This window comes from Moschus berezovskii, chromosome 8 (assembly GCF_049115385.1).
Source record: "Moschus berezovskii isolate FMDL1 chromosome 8, NW_MosBer_1.0, whole genome shotgun sequence".
Taxonomy (NCBI): domain Eukaryota; kingdom Metazoa; phylum Chordata; class Mammalia; order Artiodactyla; family Moschidae; genus Moschus; species Moschus berezovskii.
In genome coordinates, this window is record NC_142467.1 from 95,085,572 (window position 1) to 95,107,085 (window position 21,514).

Sequence of the window (21,514 nt, forward strand, 5' to 3'; positions counted from 1 at the left end):
CCTGAGAGTCCCTTGGAAAGCAAGGAGATCAAACCAATCAATCTTAAAAGAAATCAACCCTGAATATTCATTGGAAGGACTGACACTAAAGCTAAAGCTCCAATAATTTGGCCACCTGGTTCCAAATAGGAAAAGGAGTACGTCAAGGCTGTATATTGTCACCTTGCTTATTTAACGTACATGCAGAGTACATCATGAGGAACGCTGGGCTGGAAGAAGCACAAGCGGGAATCAAGATTGCTGGGAGAAATATCAATAACCTCAGATATGCAGATGACACTACCTTTATGGCAGAAAGTGAAGAGGAACTAAAAAGCCTCTTGATGAAAGTGAAAGAGGAGAGTGAAAATGTTGGCTTGAAGTTCAACATTCAGAAAACAAAGATCATGGCATCTGGTCCCATCACTTCATGGGAAATGGAAAAACAGTGGAAACTGTCAGATTTTATATTTTTGGGCTCCAAAATCACTGCAGATGCTGATTGCAGCCATGAAATTAAAAGACGCTTGCTCCTTGGAAGGAAAGTTATGACCAACCTAGACAGCATATTAAAAAGCAGAGACATCACTTTGCCAACCAAGGTCCGTCTAGTCAAGTCTATGGTTTTTCCCGTGGTCATGTATGGATGTGAGAGTTGGACTGTGAAGAAGGCTGATCGCCAAAGAATTGATGCTTTTGAACTGTGGTGTTGGAGAAGACTCTTGAGAGTCCCTTGGACTGCAAGGAGATCCAACCAGTCCATTCTAAAGGAGATCAATCCTGGGTGTTCATTGGAAGGACTGATGCTAAAGCTGAAACTGCAATACTTTGGCCACCTCATGCGACGAGTTGACTCACTGGAAAAGACTCTGATGCTGGGAAAGGTTGGGGGCGGGAGGAGAAGGGGACGACGGAGAATGAGATGGCTGGATGGCATCACCGACTCTGTGGACATGAGTTTGAGTGAACTCCGGGAGTTGGTGATGGACAGGGAGGCCTGGCGTGCTGTGATTCATGGGGTCGCAGAGAGTCGGACACGACTGAGCGACTGAACTGAACTGATGGGAAGAGAGACACACCAGAAAAGACCCTGATGCTGGGAAAGACTGAAGGCAAAAGAGGGCAGCAGAAGATGAGACCGTTAGATAGTATCACTAACTCAATGACATGAATCTGAGCAAACTCAGAGATAGTGAAGGACAGGGAAGCCTGGCATGCTGCAGTCCATGGGGTCACAAAGAGTTGGGCAAGACTTAGTGACTGAATAGATCCAAATTGACAGGAAAAAAGGGAAACTACGTCCATTTGCAAATGATATCCTTTATGCAAAATATCCCAAAGAAGCCACGAAAAATTGCTAAAGATAATAAATTCAGTGAAGGTGCAGAGGACAAGATCAACATACACACAAATCAGCTATGTTTCTATATACCAGCAATGAACATTCCAGAAGGAAATAAGGAAACAATTCCATTTTACAAAAGCATAAGACAGACTAAAATATCTAGGAAAAGGTGTAACTGAGAAAGTAAAATACTTTTACCTGAAAACTATAAAACATTTTGGAAAAGAAATTAAAGAAGACCTGTAAATGAAAAGACATCCCCTATCCATGGACTGGAAGACCTTAATATTGTTAAGATGGCAATGTCTCCAAAGTGTTTACAGATTCAATGCAATCCCTGTCAAAATTTCAGTGGTCTCTTCCGCAAAAATGGAGAAGTCCAATGTCAGATCCATACATAATGCCAAGAGGCCCACACAACCAAAACCATATTAAAAAACAAACAAAAGCCCCAACAAAGTTGGAAGACCCACATATTCCAATTTCAAAACTGTTTATATAACTACAGTAATCAAAACAGTATGGTACTAGTATAAAAGTGACTTAGTCATGTCCGACTCTTTGAAGCCCCATGGACTATACAGTCCAAGGAATTCTCCAGGCCAGAATACCAGAGTGGGTAGCCTTTCCCTTCTCCAGGGGGTCTCCCCAACCCAGGGATCAGACCCAAGTCTCCTGCATTGCAGGTGGACTCTTTACCAGTTGAGCCACAAGGGAAGCCCTGGTCTAAGGACAAACATAAATGGAACAGAACTGAGTCCAGAGAGAAAGCTAACCATATACAATCAATTGATTTTTGACAATGATGCTACAGTCACTACACAGCGAGGGGAGAACAGTCTTTTCAACAAATGGTGCTCAGACAACTGAAAGATCATATGGAAAAGAATGAAGTTAGACCCTAACTCATCCCACACACAAAAATTAAGTCCAAATGTGTCGTCCCCAGCCACTGTTGAACAAGCCGCACTTGGCCTTCCTATGCTCTTCTAAAATCAAATGAGTGTCCTTCTCTCGGTGTATCATCTCCCAGTGTACCATCTCTCGGTGTGCCATCTTTCCCTCATTTCTGTACCCCTGCTATCTGAAATGGCCCCAGGCACAGTGCTAAAGTACTGTCCAGGGTTCCCAATCCCAGGAGAGCTGTGAGGTGCCTTCCAGAGAAAATATGTCTGCCAGACAAGCTTAGTGCCAGTGTGAATGATGCTGCTGTGAGTCCACTGTTAACAGTCAACAATGTACAGTGAATAAGGAGCCTTCAAACAGAAGCACCCAGAAAACAAGGCTATGTGTCCTTCTGCTGACAAAACTGTGACCAGAGGCTCCCAGGTACTTAATCTCTAGGCCCCGTGCAGCAAAGGTTCAGTTTTCACTAACTCAGTTTTCCTGGTAACTTTATGTAACTATATGGAGGAAGGAGAATTGACTGTATATATGTGGCAGGGGAGGGGGGGCGGTCTAAACAATGGAATATCATTCAGCCATAAAAAGCAATGAAGCACTGACACACAGCACAACTTGGTGAACCCTGAGAACACGAAGCTCAGTGAAAAAAGTCACACACAAAAGGCTGCGTGTTGTGTGATTCCTTTTGTATGAAATGTCCACAACAGGCAAATCCGGAGACACAAAGCAGATCAGAGGCTGCCAGAAGATGAGAGTGGGGACAGGGAGACAAAACATTTGACATTAGAGAGGGTGCATAACACTACAAATGCACTAAACGCTGCTGAATTATACATTTTAAGATGCTTAACTGCACAGGACATGAATTTCACCTCAGTAAAAATTTTGTTTTACAACTGTCGTATCATAGGAAAACATTTGGCCTTTGACCCCAGTTCCTGACCTTGGAAATTGCTCAGGTGTGTCTGATTCTTTGTGACCCCATGGACTATACAGCCCATGGAATTCTCTAGGTCAGAATACCGGAGTGGGTAGCCTTTCCCTTCTCCAGGGGATCTTCCCAACCCAGGGATCGAACCCAGGTCTCCTGAACTTCAGGCAGATTCTTTACCTGATCTTAGAATCTCCTGAGTGATGGGGTGACAGGAGAGTCCTGTGCTCTAACGAGGCAGCTCCAGGTGGGCCCCTAGGTGGCTTAGGATGGGGCTGGTCCCCAGAAAGACCAAGTCTTGATGAGAAGTTCATCCCCTGTCCTGACCGCCAAGCTCCAGGGCGGGGGAGGGTGGAGACTGAGTTAGTCAGCAATGGCCAGTGACTGACTCATGCCTTCTGAACAAAGCTTCCATAAAACCCCTAAACATGGGGTTTGGAGCCCTCAGGGAGAGCAGGCGAGCGTGCAGGTGCAGGTGTGGTGGGGGAAGGACCTGGAAGTTCCGCCACTACCCACACCAGGCCCCGCCTCTCTCCCAGCTGGCTACTTCTGACCTGCATCCCACATGCTAAACCCAAAACAAGAAGTTAAATGTTGATCAGAGTTCTGCGAGCTGTTTCACCAAATCCCAGAGCCTGAGGGGGCTGTGGGAAACCCTGATTTACAGCTGGTCCATCAGCAGCACAGGAGGTGCCGGTCACAGGGTACACCGTGGGGCTGAGCCCTGACCTGCAGGTCTGCGCTAATTTGATGGCTACTGGCAGAGAAAGCTAAGCTCCTGGACACCTGGACGGGGTCTGGAGAACCAGAGCCAGAAAAGAGGTGCTGGAAAGGATGCTGCATTTGGCATTAAAAGCAAGTGAATAGAAACAGCTCAGCGATGCCCAGAAGAACTTTCATGTCAGAAGAACCCAATCGCACCCCTCTTTTTTTTAACCCGGGCTTTGGGAAAAGGAATGGTTTATCTGTATTAGAACATCCTGCCAACAGGTCAAACAGAATGTGGCCTCAGATAAATGCTAGTACCAAAACCCACGAAACCCAGAATTCCACCGTTCCACAGCGGGTGCCATGGCCAGGGGCAGATGCAGCCAGAATGCCTCAGGCTCACACAAGAAAACGTCCTGCGTCTGAGAGAGAGCCCTTCTTGTTCTAGGTGCACATCCACCCCACTGCTTGGAGAGGCCACCCGTCACCTTCCTTCATCTCTGGGGCCTCGACTCCTGGGGCCTAAGGCCTTAGAGACTGCCTGCTTCATTCACTCTGCGTGCCCAGGCTGACCCTGCAGTGACATCAGTGATGAAGCACTCACTCCGTGCTGGGACCAGACCACGTGCCTCCCTTCCATCTCTCCTAATCTTCCCAACAGCCTGAGAAGCAGACATGACTGAAATCTATCTCGTAGACAGAGAAACGGGTACAGAGAAGTGGCTGGTCCACAGCTGCTCCTCATTGCTTAGCACAGCAATGATCAGCTCACCTAACGGATGACTGAACGGTGAGGAGGGTTAAACTCCGATGGCAGCTCTTACCTGCGTGGGTGGGGTGGGGCGGTGCGGGGGGTGGGGGGGGCAGGAGAAGCCACTAGCAAGTCCTTCCCAGATGGCCCTGCATCACGCACATCCCACATCTGCACCAGCTGTTTCTGCTGTAAACCCACCCTTGCTTTTTCACACCTGTCTGAGCTTTACCAAACTCCAAAGGGACCCACATGTAGACAACACTTGAAGAAGCAAGCGAACAGCAGAATTCAAGAACAGCCACCATCCTGGGTCACGTCCGTTTCGGGTACGCGTACGTGAGCACAAGCTCTGCCGGTCCAAGTGAGCTCCCACGATCAAGGCGCAGCCCAGTCTGTGTGACTGGGCGTCTAGGCACTCTCGCACGCAGGCTGGGGATGTGACCGCCCTCTGGGGCCTGGCCAAGTACTCAGCAATAAGCATCACCCAGCAGAGCGTGAGGCGCACCCAATGGGACCTGTGACCCGCGCCCCAGTCCCTCCCCAGGTAGCCTCACAGTGCAGGGCTGCCCACTACAGCCCTGAGGGAAAAGCTGCTACCGGGAGCAGGGGATCCTAGTAATGGGACACAGGGCACCGGAGAGCACCCAGCACTCATCTCGAGCATGGGCTCACAGCTCCACGCTGGCCCCAGTGCCCAGCGCTGCAGGCACAGAGGCATCCACACACATCGCTGTCTCCAGATGCACTATCATCCAGCATCTCCAGATGCTCTATCTCCCCAGCCACCAAGAGGGGCTCCGATCAGCATTTCACTTGCACAGCCCACCTGCGGGGCAGGAGAGCTGGACACATACCTGCCAGGGACTCACCCCAGCCCTGGCCGTCCTCCACACTCCCCAAGCAGCAGGAGGCCTCCCGGGGTCTGGCTCCCTAAGCCACAAGATGCCAACGCCCCCAGGGGCACAGTGCCCTTCCTGTGCCTGGGCAAACAGGTTGGGATCTCCTCTCATCAGCGGCCAGTCATCTTAACGCCCAGAAAATCAGGGTGACCTGCAGCCCCACCATCAAATCCCATACCCACTAAAATGTTCCTCGGTGCCCCCGAGCTTTGGCCCTGACACCAGAGATTCTCAGAATAAGCTGCTTGTCAAGTGAGTGGTGGCACCCACAGGCCCCCCAGGATGTCGTCCTCCCTGAGAGATGGCAGAGCTGCCCACAGCCAGTCCAGCTGCATGCATGGAGAAGCACCCAGCCAGCAAGCATTCAGAGTCAGGTAAAGTGCCGGCTGGCCACACCTGCGAGAAGCAACAGAGGCTTGCTGCCAAGCAGACAATGGTTAGATGCTGGGTATTGGGCTTCAAAACAAAGCTCTGGTCTGAACTGTGTCCCCAGTTTCTACACTGATTCCCAGCCCCCACGTGGTGGTGCTGGGAGGGGCTTGAGTCACAAGGATGGAGCCCTTGGAATGGGATCAGTGCTTCCACAGACTGCTCATGCTTCCCTACGGGAGGGCACAGCAAGAGGAGTATAGGACCTGGAGCATGGCCCTTCCCTGACCCATGCCAGCGCCGAGTCCAGGACCTCTAGCCGCCGGAATGCTAAGCAAACAGCTTCTGGTGTATCTGAGCCACTCTGTCTGTGGAATTGTGTTATCACAGCCTGAACACTCTGAGATGATTTCTATTTTTTTCCACTGTAAGCACGTAGAGAATACTACAGAGAAAACACCCTCCTGTGATCCTACCACCCGGATTACCTTTACCATCTTTCATACATAGGATCCCTTTTTTCTATAAATACCATACACACAACTTGCTTTTCTCATTCAACAACTCTAAAAGCTCTCTCCCCCAAGGCCGTCAACAGTTCCGGTTCAGAAGCTGCACAAGGGCCTCCAACCAACAGCCTATGTTGAACGCCCAGGTACCTTCCAGATCTTCCCCTCTCCTCCCATGGTGACTGTCCAAGGACTCTGGCCCCACCCCAGCATGTGATGACTGAGCCAAGGACCCTGCCACTTCTAGCAAGACTGACGGGGCCATGGCTTGCTGCTCCCCGACTTGCCAGCTCCCCAGTTGACCGCCATGGAGAGGTGGATGCGACACTCCACCCGCGAGCGCCTGACATGGAGTCTCCGTTACATATGTCGCCATCCACCCTGCCGCGCATGCACTGCTGATCCCCTCACCTCATGTGAGTTTTGCGTCCTCCTCACCACTCCCCAGCACCCTACCTTGTTCTTGAAGTACACCTCGATGGGCATGATGAAGCCAGCATACCCCGACTCCTCCACCTTGTAGGGGGGCTCCTTGCACACTGAAAAGAAACAGATGACGTGCCATCAGCTCCCGGCAGCAGGAAGTACACGCATTCTGCCTCCTCTCTGGGCTCAGTGGGCTCAGCAGGAGGCCGGCTCCCCAGGAGCAGAGATCCCAGACCTGGTCCACATCAGAGGGGTCCCAGGGAAGAGAAGAAGCAGAGCAGGAGAAAGGGGACCCCTCCTCCAACCTGGGGTGGGAGAGTATGTGGGAACGGGCCAGAGACCAGCTAAGGCAGAGTAGCCAGCACTGGCCACTGGGCACATGGGTTCAACCGACTAATTGCAGCAAGTAAGGCTTGGGCGAGATGCCAGGCCTGGGGAGCCCTGGTCTTCCTGCAGGGCAGGCTCTCTGCTGTGCCCACCTCCTGCCATCACCCATGTGAGCATGTGACTTGGGGCCCTGCTCAGGGCCAGGGACACAGACACTAGGAGATGGAGGTGACCCGGTCTAAAATGGGGCTTGCTGCTTGGGTTCCACTGCAACACCTAACCACAGCATCCCTAGGGACCACAGCATCCCCAGGGAAGAGGGAGGGAGGGACGGAGGAAGAGAGAGAACCCAAGAACACTAGAACAGAGGTAAAGCAATCTCCCACAGTCTCACTCTCCAGGATGCACTGTCGATGTTTTGACATGTATGCTGTCACTATGCAAGTAACAGGAAAACACTGTTCTCTTGCTTTTAGGAAAAACAGAACAGTACAGATCAACCCCTCATGTCCTCCACCCCACCTTCTCCTGTGGCAACCAAGAGGGAGGAAAAAACCCTGCCACCTGTTAACACCTTTACACACATGTGTCTGGACTGTAACTCTTAAGTGGGCCACAAATGGCTGGAACATAATGACAGGCCAGCACCTTGCACATGGCTGGCACATGGGGTATGAGGCTTGCTCAGCTAGCCTGACTTCCCACCAGGGGCGAGGGGGCAGTCATGACCCGGCCATAGGACCCACCGCAGCAGAGCCTCCTGGTGGCACCAGTGGCCAGCTCCTCAGCTGAGCACCAGGAGCACTGTCACCTGACCTCGGGGCGTGAATGTGCCCCAAATGCTGCATTCATTCATTATCCACGTCTGCGGTGTTGGGTGAGCAGATGGGGACATAGGCCAAGGGCGTGCCTCTGGTCCCCAGGAAGGAGCAAGTCACCTTCAGTGGGACAGTCAGCCCACCCGGAAGTCAGGAGTAGCCCTGCCTAGGGGACAACAGACAGGGAACTCTGTGGGGGTGACCTCAGCCCCAATCCCTATTCCAACAGCTCTCCTGCTCTTCGGTCATCCTCCTTGGGTGCTGGCTGGGCATGTCACATGCAGCCCACACCACACCACTTTCTCATTCCCTCTGAACCTGCACTGCCTGGCATCCCGCAGCTCAGGATCCAGGCTGTCCCATGCTCCCCCAAGGCCACCTTAGCTTGGGAAAAGGAAAGAAAAAACCAAAGTCAGTGTCTTCACAGGGAAGACAAGCTCGACAAATGAAAACAAGATACTTTCAAAAATGAAAATTAGAGAGTAAGAAAGGGCTCTCAGACATTACAAATACAGTATTTACAGTGGTTTAACTCAACAGAAAGACCAGAAAATAAAGTCAACAGAATCTCCCAGAATGAAGGGATAAAAAAAAATTTTTTAAGAAAGGTGAGAGGTGCAAAAACAACCCTGTGAATTAAACATATGACAACAGCAGCTAATATTCATAAAGCACCTATTGTGTGCCAGGCAGTATTCCCAGAATCTTATACCATCAACTCCCAACAACACTATCAGCCAAATGCACTTGTTCCCATTTTACAGATGAGAAAACTTAAACATAGAGAATTTACGTAACAAGCATTCTAGAAAGAGAAAACAGAAATTAAACAGATGGAAAGAAACTGTCGAGAAACAGGAGAGAACCTTCCAGAGCTAAAATGAAGGGCACCAAATGTCCAACATGATGAACAAATGAACTAAAAGATTCAATATGATGAATAAACAAGCCAAAAAAATTCCCAGAAAGGTCATAAAAATCATCTAAGTCCTTCTCAAGAAAACACAAAAACACTAAAAAACACATCACCTGCAACAGAACAAGAACCAATAGCATCAGATTCCTCAGAAGATGACAAAGCAACACGTTCAAAGCTCTGAATGATAGTCATTCTCCAACTGGAACATTATACCCAACTCAGCTGCCACTCAAGCGTGGGGCCAGAACAGGCCACTTTAGATACACTAACACTTTATTCCCTACACACCTTTCTTCAGAAATTGCTTCAGTAATTAGTCTCTTGGGAAATTTCTTGACAAATTACTCCAGTAAAACAGGAAAATGAACCAAAACACAGGATGTTAGGTGAATCCCTGAGAAGAAAAGTAAAGTAAGTCCCAGTGTGATGGCTAATGAGGTGGTCTGGAGAGGAGCCAGTTCTAATTAGAAGAGGAAGAGGTTGGAATGAAATATCCAGAGGAAGGGGGGAGTCTCTGCAGAATAAATGAAATGATGGGGGTGTGGAGAAAAAGGCAAAGCACCTCTGATGAAAAAGACAAATGCAGGGATGGGGAGGAAGAAGCAAAAGGTGTTCACAAAGCCACAGGCCAAATATGAAGCCAAGTAAATGGGGCCAAATTTCTTTTTTCTTTTTTTTTCGCTGAGCTGGGTCTTTACTGCAGCACGAGGGCAGTTCTCCAGTTGTGGCACATGGCCTCTCTAGTTGCTGCATGCGCGCTTAACTGCCCCATGGCATATGGGATCTTAAGCCTCCCTGGTGGTTCAGCAGTAAAGAATTTGCCTGCAATGCAGGAGACGTGAGAGACACGGGTTCGATCCCTGGGTTGGAAGGATCCCTAGGAGAAGGAACTGGCATCCCACTCCAGTATTCTTGCCTGGAGAATCCCATGGACAGAGGAGCCTGGCACGCTACAGTCTATGGAGTTGCAAAGTCAGACAGGACTCAGCAAATAAATAACAACAATGTGGGATCTTAATTACCAAATCAAGGATCAAACCCATGTCCCCTATATTGGCAGGTGAATTCTTAACCCCTGGACCAGCAGGGAAGTCCCAAAATGGGGCCAAGTTTTAAGCAAGGATGACAAAAAAGACACTATCTGACCTTGGCATGACCTTGAGCATTCTCCTTGGAGCAAGTGGCCCCGAGTTCAGAGAGAACCAGCACGACAGTGGAGCGTCCATAAAGTCAGTGGCCCTCACAGTCACCGACTTCTAGACTTCCTCTCTAACCTGGAGTGGAACAGCCTTAACCAAGTTGAGTGCAGCCCTGCTCCTGCCCTTCTCTTCCTAAGTGGAAAGTCAGGAGACCCTGGCCAAAGCCGACAGCTTTGGAGAACCCATCCATTCTCTTGGCAAACATTTAGAAAGCACCTACTGTATCCTTTCAGCCCCAGGGATACAGCAGCAAACTGTGGCCAAATGCAAACCCCTTGCTTGGTGGGGATGTGAGAAGGCGACGCTTAGGAAAGAATCTGAGCTTTCAGGTAGAAAGTTAATAAATTTTTAAAGTGAAAAATCTAGAAATAAGAAGTGAATTCGCTTCTACTGCTTTAAAGTGGTAAGGAAGGGACACAGCCCAGAAAGGACTAGAAGGCTGCCCCTGGGGTGGGACCACCACTGATGAGTTGGGAGGTGGAGATGCCCACCAGGTACATTCCTGCTGGGTCTGAGCAGGGTGTATATTCTGATTTAAAAGACACTTTTTAAGCACATAAAGTATAACTTCAGAGGCTGGAGTCCTGAAAGGCATTCACTGGCTGCTTCACCTTATCTGTTTTTCCCTGATCACTAAACAAATGGCAAACAGGCATCTACCATCTGATTCACGTGATGCAGGGTGGCTCAGTGGTAAAGAATCCACCTGCCAATGCAGAAGACATGGATTCGATTCCTAGGTCGGGAAAATCCCCTGGAGAAAGAAATGGCAACCCACTCCAGTATTCTTGCCTGGGAAATCCCATGGACAGAGGAGCCTGGGGGGCTACAGTCCATCGGGTTGCAAAGTGTTGGACACAACTTAGCGACACAACCACCACTAAACATGATGCAGCTGCCCTGGATACAGAGACTGCACCAATAGGCTTTAGACAAGGACGGTTCAGCCACTCAACTCTGACTGCAAACTGCCTCTGCAGAACAATATGCTTCACGCAAAACCCATTTTTCAGACACTGGGAGCTTGGAGAATGTGCCACTTCCATACAACCACAAATAGGTGACTAGGCCTCTTGGGACCTCAGTTTCCACACCGAGACATGGAAGGGGATCCTGGGCACCACCACCCCTGCCAACATCACAGAGTCTCTGTGAGTGGACAGGAATCCCCACTGGGAGAGAAGGGGACTGGACGGGAGAGGGAAAGCAGGTGCCCGGCCACGAGGAGACGGCCTGGCCTCTGCTGTTTCATGTCACGGTCAGTGACCGTGGAATGAACAGGACTGACCAAGCGCCAACCAAAACAGGCAGACCCGAATCACGGTGCGTGGACCTCTGCTTTAAAGCTTGGGCAGCTTATCGAGACCCTTGAGCCTGCTTCCTCTTCTGTAAATGAGGGTCGTGGGGCAGACACAAAGAGCTGATGAGCAAAACATGCCTGATAAGTCGCATGCAGTATTATTATTACTTTGCATTATTATTATTACTATTACTATTACTACCAGGTACTTTCCAGGCATCTGCTATTATCAGGAGCCTGACCTGCTCTCTCCAAGAGGCTCAGAGAGGAAAGAAGAAAGAGAAGTGAAAAGTCAGGAAAGGAGAAATGAAGGAAAGGAAGAGCTGAAAGCTGATGGAAGAATCCAGAAGGAAAAACAGTGGCCACTAACTATGCCACTAGGGATGTGGAGCTGCTGTCCCCCCAAACCAGGAGTTTCTACTTCTGTGACACACGTCACCTCCTGGCTGGACAGTAAGACACTTGCTGGCACTGGCCCAGGCCCCAGCGGGTCCCAGGACAGGCCCCATACTCTCACCCAGTGCAGCCTCGCCCCCAACCCTCTGCCCCCACTGCAGCCCGGCAGTGGCTCTCCCTGCCCCAAAGCCCTTCTGGAGCATAGAGTCCTTTGTTCCTTTATCAACACATCCATTCGAGGACTATTTATGGGACCCCTGTGACAGGCTAGGCTTCACACAAGGTATCAAATGGCGACACGGCAGACAGGTCCCAACCCCACAGAGCTCCCCAATTCCCCATCAAATTCTCCAGGAAGTGGCCTCTGACCCGGCACCCTGGGCAAGTTCCTATGCCTTACAGGTGCAGGACAGCCTGAGGGGGAAACGGGGAGGAAGCAGGAGCGATACGCCTCCCTTTTCTGATCCGGCCCCACACGTCAGGGGCTCTGGAAAGGGTATCTCTCCTCTGGCGACATGGGCCCAGTGAGCAACTTCCTGCTTACTCACGGGGTGGTCATACACCACCCTGCCCGAGCCTCAATAATGACACAAAACACCCGTCACCACCTCTGCTGGGCTCTCCTGACAACCAAGCTCACAGCTGAGGGGGAAGAGACGGGTGGGGGCACCCCCGTGGGGGGGCAGAGCAGCGCTGGCAGGAGTTCAGGGCAGCTGCTCCCCAGGGAGGGGGGCACTCACCCCGCTTGGGCTTGGGGAAGCTGTCGTGCAGCCGGAAGACCACCTTCTCCACGAAGTGCTGGATCTCGCACTGCTCAGGGCCACGGACGAACACCATCCAGTCATGCGTGAACCCCTCCGTGGTGGGCTTCTTGCGCAGCTGGGCGCGGTGTCCCAGCTCTAACTTGACCTGGACAGTGCACTGCAGGGAGAGAGGCAGGAGCAGGGTCAGCACAGAGCCCAGGGCCGTGGGATGTGGGCTGCCCCCTCCATCCATCCTCCACCCTACCCCAGGTGGCATTCAGAGCCCAAAAGTGAAGGGACTCCGGGAGGCTCCAGCTACAGGGGGTGGGGAGCACATGTTTGCTCTACATGCTTTCTCTCCCCAGCAAGCCCACCCAGGGTCCCCTGCATCTCCACCCCAGTCACCCCAGGACCCAGGCACCTGCGGTCCCCTCTCCCCCAGGCTCTGCACAGCTCGCTGGCTCCTCTCACTGAGGTCTCAGCTTGACAGCTGCTTCCTCAGGGAAGCCTTCCCTGACCACCCAGTCTGAAAGCACTCACTCCCACCCCCACAGCTCTTCACCACGTGGTCCTCTCAGCACCCTCCACCATCGGAAACCACCTGCTAGTGGCTTGCCTGGTCTGCTCTTAGGTTGGCAGCCTGTCCAGAGCAGTAACCCTCACTAAGATCTCCCAAAAAAAAGAACAATGTGACCCATGAGGGAGGGGCTGGTGCCAGGACCGGAGGGTACCAAGATCCACTGATGCTCAAGCCCCTTGCATAGAAAGGCTTAGCACTTACACATGACCTGCGGCCGTCCTCCGACAGACTTTACACCATCTCTGGGTTACTTATGCGGCCTCGAGCGCCACAGACGCTACGCACACAGTGGTAGACACAGGTCAGAGCTATGTCAACAGTGCCAGGGCGCAACAAGTCAAGTTTTACCTTTTGGCACCTTCTGTCATTTTTTTCCCCAAATATTTTCGATCCACGACTGACTAAATATGCAGATGCGGAACACACCAATCTGAAGGATGGGCTGTACCTCAGTCTACAAGTAAGGCAACCAAGGCTCTAAGACTGAGCTGTTACGTGGCCATGAGAGATGGCTCTGCTGTATGGAGGTTCAGGCCCGTGTGTGTGGGTCACCCGAGGGCCACTCTGCTGTCCTGGCCAACCCACTCCAGTCCTTGATCAAAGCCCTGTCATCATCCATCATCCCACAGAGTGCCTCCCGGAGAACAGAGACCCTGAGGGTCACCTGAGTCACCCACAACAACGATGGTTTGCGGTGAGAACAGGGTTGGGGGGGGCAAGAACGAAGCCACCTGGGGACAGGTGCAGGTGGACCACAGCCTCGGCCACCAGACTCCCCTCCTCACACACGTGTTGGCCTCTCCCCACTAAGCGAGCAGCCCCCACACTTCACAAATTCTGGAATGCCGACGGGGACCCACTGCACCCACCACTCTGGCCTGGAAAACCCTCCCTGAACATCCTTCACACAGAGCCTGACACCTAGTATCAAAACCAAGTACATTACAAAGAAGTCAGAGGCCAAGTGGACACTTGCTTCTAAGTGCCAAGATAACCAAGGGCACGCGGGCCGCCAGATCCCACACATCCTGGAGGAGACTCCCCCGCTGGGCTCACCAGCCCAGGCCTGGACCAGAAGACTCTCTCTGCATCTTCCACCCTCTTTCTCACAACCAGACCCGAGCATCCCCAGGGGCCACAGCCCCTCTGATGCCTGCCTCTTTTACCCGTTTAGACCCCGCCACCAGCATCCTCCTGCTCTTCCCCTCCTCCTCCCCCTGCTCGATCACTGCCTGGGACACAGGGCTCACCCTGCTCAGTTTGAGTCAAGTCCAAAGGCCTCAGCACACCTCCCACCTGCATTTCCCCAAGTCTGGGATGCTCCTGATTCAGAGGATGCTGCAGAGCCATGCACACGCACACATGTGCACTCATTCACAAGCAGCTGCTGCTAAGCTCCAGACACACTGTAGGGTCTGTGAACCAAGGATGCACGGGGAATGCACACACCCTACTTCCCCGTTCTATCAGGCACCAGCCATCCCCAAATGCATCAGGCATGTCTGCTCCTTCCCAGCTGTAAGCCCACAGCCAGGGAGACCTCACCTACTTCTCTGCAGACTGAACTTCCACTCATCCCTGAAGCCCTGGCTCAGGGCTGCTCTCTCCAGAGCCCTATCTGATCAGTCCCCACACTGGAAACCAAGCAGGCGCTGGTCTCCACAGCCGTCCGCAAACAGCCAACTCCTTGGTGTGCTTCACCCTGACCCTGCTCCTGAGCACCCTCAGCTGTCTCCAATTACCCCCTATCCTGGAACCACACTACACGAGGTGTCAACTACACAGGATTAAACTAGAGAGGCTTCCTAAATCAGGGAGTTCTAAGCGGCGCATTCTGGGGGGAAGGGGTGACGGTTAAATATAGGGTGGTCTCCATGTGTGGACTGGTGGGAGGTTGTGGGTGCTGAGTGAGCTGTAAAAATGGCAGGAGCCCCTCCCCTGCTGGCAGGACCACAGTCCCAGGAGACTGCTCAGAAATAGAGCAGAGAGACCCCCCCAGGGCCGGCCCACTGGCAGAAGGGGTGGGGATCCAGATGGAGTATTTCGATTTAACACAAGAGAAGTGACCGCCAGCTACACACAGGTGATGGAGTCAGGGAAACAGCACTGAGTGAGAAGTACCCCGGACAACTGTGTATGGTCTGGGCTGAAGGCAGACTAGGACAGACAGATGGACCACAAGCCTGCTGGGAGGCAACTGGAGGGAGTGGCTAGAAAAGGAGCCTGAAACAAGGAAGCTGGCAGGACCTGCGGGCAGATGGAGAAAAGACAGGAGATCCTGGGCAGCTGGGAGGCTGTGATGCCTGTGGAGCCCGGCCGGGCAGAGCAGTGGCAGGGGATGGGGACATTCGAAGGGAAATACCCCACCAAAAGCCAGAGGAAAGGACTGGACGTCTGGATAAGCAAGTCACGCTCAAATCAGCCACAAGCTTCTATTCGCAGAACACTGCTTACGGGCAACGTTCAAGATAAACAAATCCCGATGATGTTTACATGGTTCCGAATAGGCCATAATCACCCCCCACGCCCTATACTGAGTGTGTAACACACTCTGCCTCACACACCCTATACACGAATGTGTAACACACTCTGCCTTTCTCTCCAACCTGTTCTAAGGCTGAGAAGTCAGGAGATGATCCCTGGACTGTGGGCAAGGTTCCAGGTGGGAAGCCAGATCATGACGATGAGACCCTGGGAACAACTTCCGGTAACTTAGAACTAAATCCCAGGTCTGCTGTTCACCTGGCTGGAGATCCATAACGCTGCTCCCACCTTGGCCGCATGCCCGGCATGTCTCATCACATGGGGTTCCCATCCAGGGCACACCAGCAGGCAGCAGAACCATGATTGTGAAAGAAGGCAAGACCACAGCTCCATCCGAGGGGGAAGATGGGAGTGCCAAAAAGTCACGCCACAGGCCAAAGTAAACAGGAAGGTTCTGAAGCAGGATGGGTAATCTTTGCTGCCGGCGGGCCATGCCCAAAGCCCTGCCTGGGCCCAGGCAGCATCTCTGCCCTCGGGGGCTGGCGCCAGCTCAGCCTTAACAACCCCAGATCCCAGGGGCCGAGGACCATGCCATGCACTGCTGCACCCAGGACAGGAGGTCTCCTTCAAGTGCTGGAATCTTCTGAGAAGATGGTGGAATCACACGATATGAGGGAAAAAAATCACCGAATCAGTGAGACGCTTGAGCTATGCTGAAGCAGAGGCAGGCAAAGCTGAGCCCCCGCCAGCTACTCCAGCTTGGTCTCGGTGATTTATTACCTGCTCTGCCACTCCTCCCCACTCCACCTGGACTCCTTCCCCATTCAGCAGAACCAAGCAACTGAAGCAGACCCTCAGCCGCTGCTCTAGGAAGGGTGTCTGCTGCCACCGGGTTAACAAGCCTGTGCTGCCCCAAATGACGCCTCTCACCTGCCACTCGGCTGCCGGGAGGCGGCAGGGCTTCTGGGGACAAGGGCAGGCCTCGGTCACTGCCTTGGTTCAGCATCTCATCTGGGGGCTACTTCACCACCCCCTCCTCCAACAAAAGCCCAGAACAAAGGGGCACATTCCAACCCTGCCCTGGAAGGGGTTAACTATTCTACCTCTGGGAAAAACCTCCCTAAAACCTGAGCAGAACGAGGGCTCCCAGGGCCATCTGGGGACAGTTAAGCTTGGACTGAGGGCCTCCGCCGGGCGCTACCCTCACTCCAGGGCCAACTGGCACTAGGCACTTGGAACCCCACAGCCAGAATCCTAAGTCCTGCAAAGCAGGCCAATGGCTTGACCGACCCAGATCCCTCCAGGTGTGGACCGGGAGGCCAGGCCAGCCTGGGGCCCACAGCTCCTCTTACCTCACAGCCCTTGCTCCCCCAGATCCTTCCTGAAGCCCTCAAACCCAGAACCCAGCCATCCGCCCAGCCCCCAAAAGCAGGTTTTCTACACCGAGTGTCTGTAAGATTTCCCCGGCTCTTCTGGTGGGAATTCTCTTCAGCAGACACCCTTCCCTCTGGGAATTCGCACTTTACCAAGTGGCCTAGTTATGCCTGAAGTCTGGCGGCTGCTGTGAATTCCCTCAGATGCACAATCCCCTCCCCTCCCAGGAGAAGGAATCACCCAGGGATCCCTCATTGGCCTGGGATGATTCTGCCAAGTCTGACAGGACCCAGCAGGGTCGCTGACCATGTGGTACACACACCACCACAAAGGGGGATGGGAGGGGGCAGGGGACTAGCTCCACGGAACCAAAGCCACACAAACCCAAAGAAAATGCTCTTCATAGAACTTTCTCCCTGGGGGCCCTGAGGGGGCTCCCGGAGCAGCCACTGAATCAGAGCTGGCTCTAGCTGTCCCTCCGTGTCAATCCTCTCAAGCAGAGACCACCTGCCCAGAAGTGGGGACCTTTCACAACAGCCACAGGAGGGCCTGGGCCTCTGACCACTGGCCCACAGAGGCCTGGGCCTCTGACCACTGGCCGCCCCTGCACCCTCTGGTCTGGTTCTGACCGGCCTCAGGACTGGGGCACAAGGTTAATGACAAAGAGACAAGGACTCGATGAATGTGTCTCTGGACATTAAGGATAAGCAAGCAGACCACTATTGTGTGTGCTAAGTCCCTTCAGTCGTGTCCGACTCTTTGCGATCCTATGGACCATAGCCCACAAGGCTCCTCTGTCCATGGGATTCTCCAGGCAAGAATACTGGAGTGGGCTGCCATGCCCTTCTCTGGGGGATCTTCCCGGCCAACCAGGGATCAAACCCATATCTCTTACATCGCCTGCATTGGAGGCAGATTCTTTACCATTAGGGCCACCTGTGCAGACCATGGGGATAAGCAAATACACCTACGATCCTCAGGGCTGTCAGGGGGCTGGGCAGCCTGACCTCTAGCAGCCCAGCAGGGAAGCCCGGCACCAGATATATTAATACTTTAAATGTGTAGGGAACGCCCACTGACATGTAGACCCCAAAGTTCTCCAGGGAGCAGCCTTGGGAGATTTTGAACACAAACAACCGGGTGAAGACACCTCTCCCAGAGCCAGTGGACCTGGTGACAAAGGGAGTGGTTCTGAGCTCCTTTATTAAACCGACAGTTGGTAAAGCTAAGTGCAAAACTTCACATTACAAACTGTGGGGGACACGAAGGGGAGTTGTCAGGCTCTGGCCCCTGCTCCCAAGCACGTTACAACACAGCTTTAAAGCCCGGCAGGCCGACCTGCCGGATGAGAGCTTCAGAGCCGGGTTGGGAAGGACGCCGGCACCCTCTCGTTAGCACTCTGCCAGGTCCCAAGGTTCTCTAGAAAAGGTCTGGGGAAAGAGCGAGAGATCCCCAAGCACGCCCCCAGCCTCGACTCTTCCTCTGTAACACGGGCCTTCCTCCATCATGAGAAACACACCTCCCTTCCACAGCAGCAGAGCACGGTCACAGAAAGCTGTTCCCAAGTCCAGGCTTAGCAGACGAAGCGTTACTGAGCATCAGTTCAACCTGTGGTTCAACAGGTCGGCTGCCCACTTGGCAGCCAGGTCCAACACTTCTGCAAAGGGAGGAACCCCTGGGCCTTTGGGGAACAGGACCCCCAGACACTGATACCACTTCTAGCTCCCTAGGCAGCCCCCGGGCCCCCAGCAAACTTTCCCACCTTTTCAGCATCTGCTCAGTCTGTAGCCAGGCCCATTCCTTCCCCACCATCTCTGTAGACCATATGCCTGCCAGCCATGACCCCTAAGTAAGCAAAGACCTGCCCTCCAAAATACATCACCATGTTCCCTCTAAAAAAATACAAATCCTGAGATTTCCCTGTTAGCCAGTGGTTAAGACTCTGTACTCCCACTGCAGGAGGCACAAGTCTGATCTCTGGTCAGGGAACTAAGATGGATTTCCCAGGTGATGAGGTGGTCAAGAATCTGCCTGCCAATGCAGGGGATGCAACATACAGATTGCATCATTAATGCAACATTAATCCCTGTGTTGAGAAGATCCCCTAGAGGAGGAAATGGCTACCCACTCCAGTATTCTTGCCTGGACAACCCCAAGGACAGAGGAGCCTGACGGGTTGCAGTCCACAGGGTCGTAAGGGTCGGACACAACATACCCACTGAGCACACAGGCATGGGGAACTGAGATCCCACCAGCTGCAGAGCCCAGAAAGAAAAACCCATCAAATCCCAAAGAGAATAGACGAGTAACTACAGACTAGAGGTTGGAGGGATCAGACAGGTGGGTGTATGGTCAGGGCAAAGGGAACCAGAATGACTTTTCCCTGGGAGCCCAGAGCCAAATGCAGAACTCCCTCTTTTCTCAGCTGGGCCAGAAAGTTCTACAGAACACACCAGGAAAGTCAAGAGAACTAAAATCTCCCGAACCAAGCAGGCCTGGGGGAAAGACCCATTGTTCCCTGTCACACTAAGGCTTTCACAGGTGTGGGGCATCCCGGGAGAGGCAGAAAAGGCTGACTCTGCTGGATTCAAAGGGTCCCCACACCCAGATCCCATACCAGAAGTCCTCCTGGACTGCTTACAGCTGGCTCACCCACTCAGCTCGATAAGAGACACCATTCTCTACTGCCTCCCCTGGGGCTGTGAGGAAGGGACAGGGCTCAGAGCTGGGGCCTCTCCCTCCCACATTTGCATGAGAACACAGCCCAGACGAAGAACTGGACTGGGGTGGCACAAGCCTTCCTCTGGGGCTGGTTTCACTTGCACTTGCACGCGCAAAGATCCGGAGCAGCGCTGTCCAGCGGAACCTCCTGCATGGAGGAAAGGTCACCTCTTCACGCTGCCCAACGAGGTGGCTGGCACCTCAGGAGTGGTGGTTCCTGAACACCTAAGACGCAGCTAATGCAACAGAAGAACTGACTTTTTCATTCTGGTTCAAGTCTGAATCACAATTGCCAGCAACTGTCACACCAGACAATGGTGGGATGGCACTCTTTGGTCCGGGGGCTCACCTGCCCCCCGAGCAGAACTGTTGTCTCCCTGCATTGCCAGCCCAGAATGCTGCCCTGTCTCACTCAGAGAGACAACCACAGCCTGCCAGGGGCTGCCCACATCACAAGGTGAATGGATGCCCACGGGCCTAAAATGTCTCCCTGGGGGCCCAGTGGGGTAAGGGGCAGAAGTCCTGCTCTGCACCTGCGCGGTGTCCAGCAAGACTTTCCCAGGGTCCAGCTACCTTAAGAATGGACACTGAAGGTCTATTTTGTTTCCTAACTCAATACAGATCGGAGGCCTTGAGCTCGGTTCCTTCAAGGGAAATTAACTCACCCCACCCTGCAGAAATCTCCATTCAGCTATCATTAACTATGCCTCACCTCTTGAGAGAAAGGTACAGCACCAAGGATGAAGTGAAATTGCAGTGAGAGGGTGCCCCGAGCACAGGATTCAGTGACCCTGGGCCACCGGGCAGCCAGGACGGGCAGGGGGGTATGCCTCCTGCACCCCCACCCCTGAAAACCAACTGCCACACAGCGCCTCACCAGCCAGAGCCGCCTGAGTGGCGCCGGCAGCCAGGGACGCCCCAACCTGCCCTCACTAAAAGCGGGGAATTCAGCTGCCACCCCCACAGACCCACACCGCCTTTCCTGGCCTCGCGCCCTGGGAAGCCACGGGCAGCAGACGAGGGCGAAGAGAGAGCTGATCCTATGTAGGGAGCTGCAATGGTCCCAAGCTTGAGTTTACCGAAACTGGCTCTGGGTTTCCAGACCAAAGGGAGAGGGGTCCGTGGGGAGTCTGGGGGGGGGGGGGCGGCGGGCTGGGGAACACCCTGGGTTTGCAGCAAGTCTCTAGGTGGAGGCTCCAAGATGCTGGGGAAGGCAGGGAACATGGGGGTATACAGGGGCTGGGCAAAGGACAGGGGGTCAAAGTCAAAGCACCAGACTAGGGGATGTTGGAAGGAAGTGGGCAACCATGAACATCAGGAAAGAGACATGGGGGTCTCTGCAGGGAGGATAGCTGTGGTTCCAGGAACCAGATCGAGCTCTGGATTAGGGGGCTAGGCGGCAATGTGGGGCAGTGTCAGGGTCACAGGGGCAAAGAGGGCCCAAATTGAGGGGAGTGAGGCATCTGGCGTGTGAAGGGCGTGGGGGCTCCAGATCAGAGCAGAAATGGTACCTGGATCTGGTCAAAGAGGGTCTGAACGTGAAGAGACAGCCCTTTGGGTCCCTGGAACCCAAAGGAGAGTGATCAGAGCAGGGGGGCTGAGGAAGCCGGCCCAGGTCCGAAACGAAGGATGTTCAAGACAGGTCGGGGTCCTGGTGGGAAAAGGCCTGGGACCTTGCCAGCGCTTGAGGAGAGGGCTGGGGCTCAGCTGGGGCTGAGGCAGGGGCAGGATCAGAAGGGAGAGAGGTTAGGGTGGGCCTGGGTTCAAAGGAAGAGGCTGCAGACCAGGAGTTCTGGAGGGACTCAACCTCCAGCAAAGGTTTAATGT

The 21,514-nt window shown here is 53.2% G+C and overlaps 1 protein-coding gene across 3 annotated transcripts in view; it reads right to left on the reverse strand.

Annotated features, from left to right (window-relative positions):
• Positions 1-21,514, reverse strand: part of MLLT1 (MLLT1 super elongation complex subunit) — a 69,036-nt gene that overhangs the window by 46,747 nt on the left and 775 nt on the right. For all 3 annotated transcript variants that reach the window (XR_008686396.2, XM_055429345.2, XM_055429344.2), the window contains exons 2-3: positions 12,526-12,706; positions 6,857-6,939 (exon numbers count right to left, since the gene is read on the reverse strand). Coding sequence is in view for 2 of the 3 variants with exons in the window: in XM_055429345.2 (XP_055285320.2) it covers positions 6,857-6,939; positions 12,526-12,706 (264 nt within the window). In the remaining variant the exon portion in view is untranslated. The remainder of the gene's footprint in view (positions 1-6,856; positions 6,940-12,525; positions 12,707-21,514) is intronic.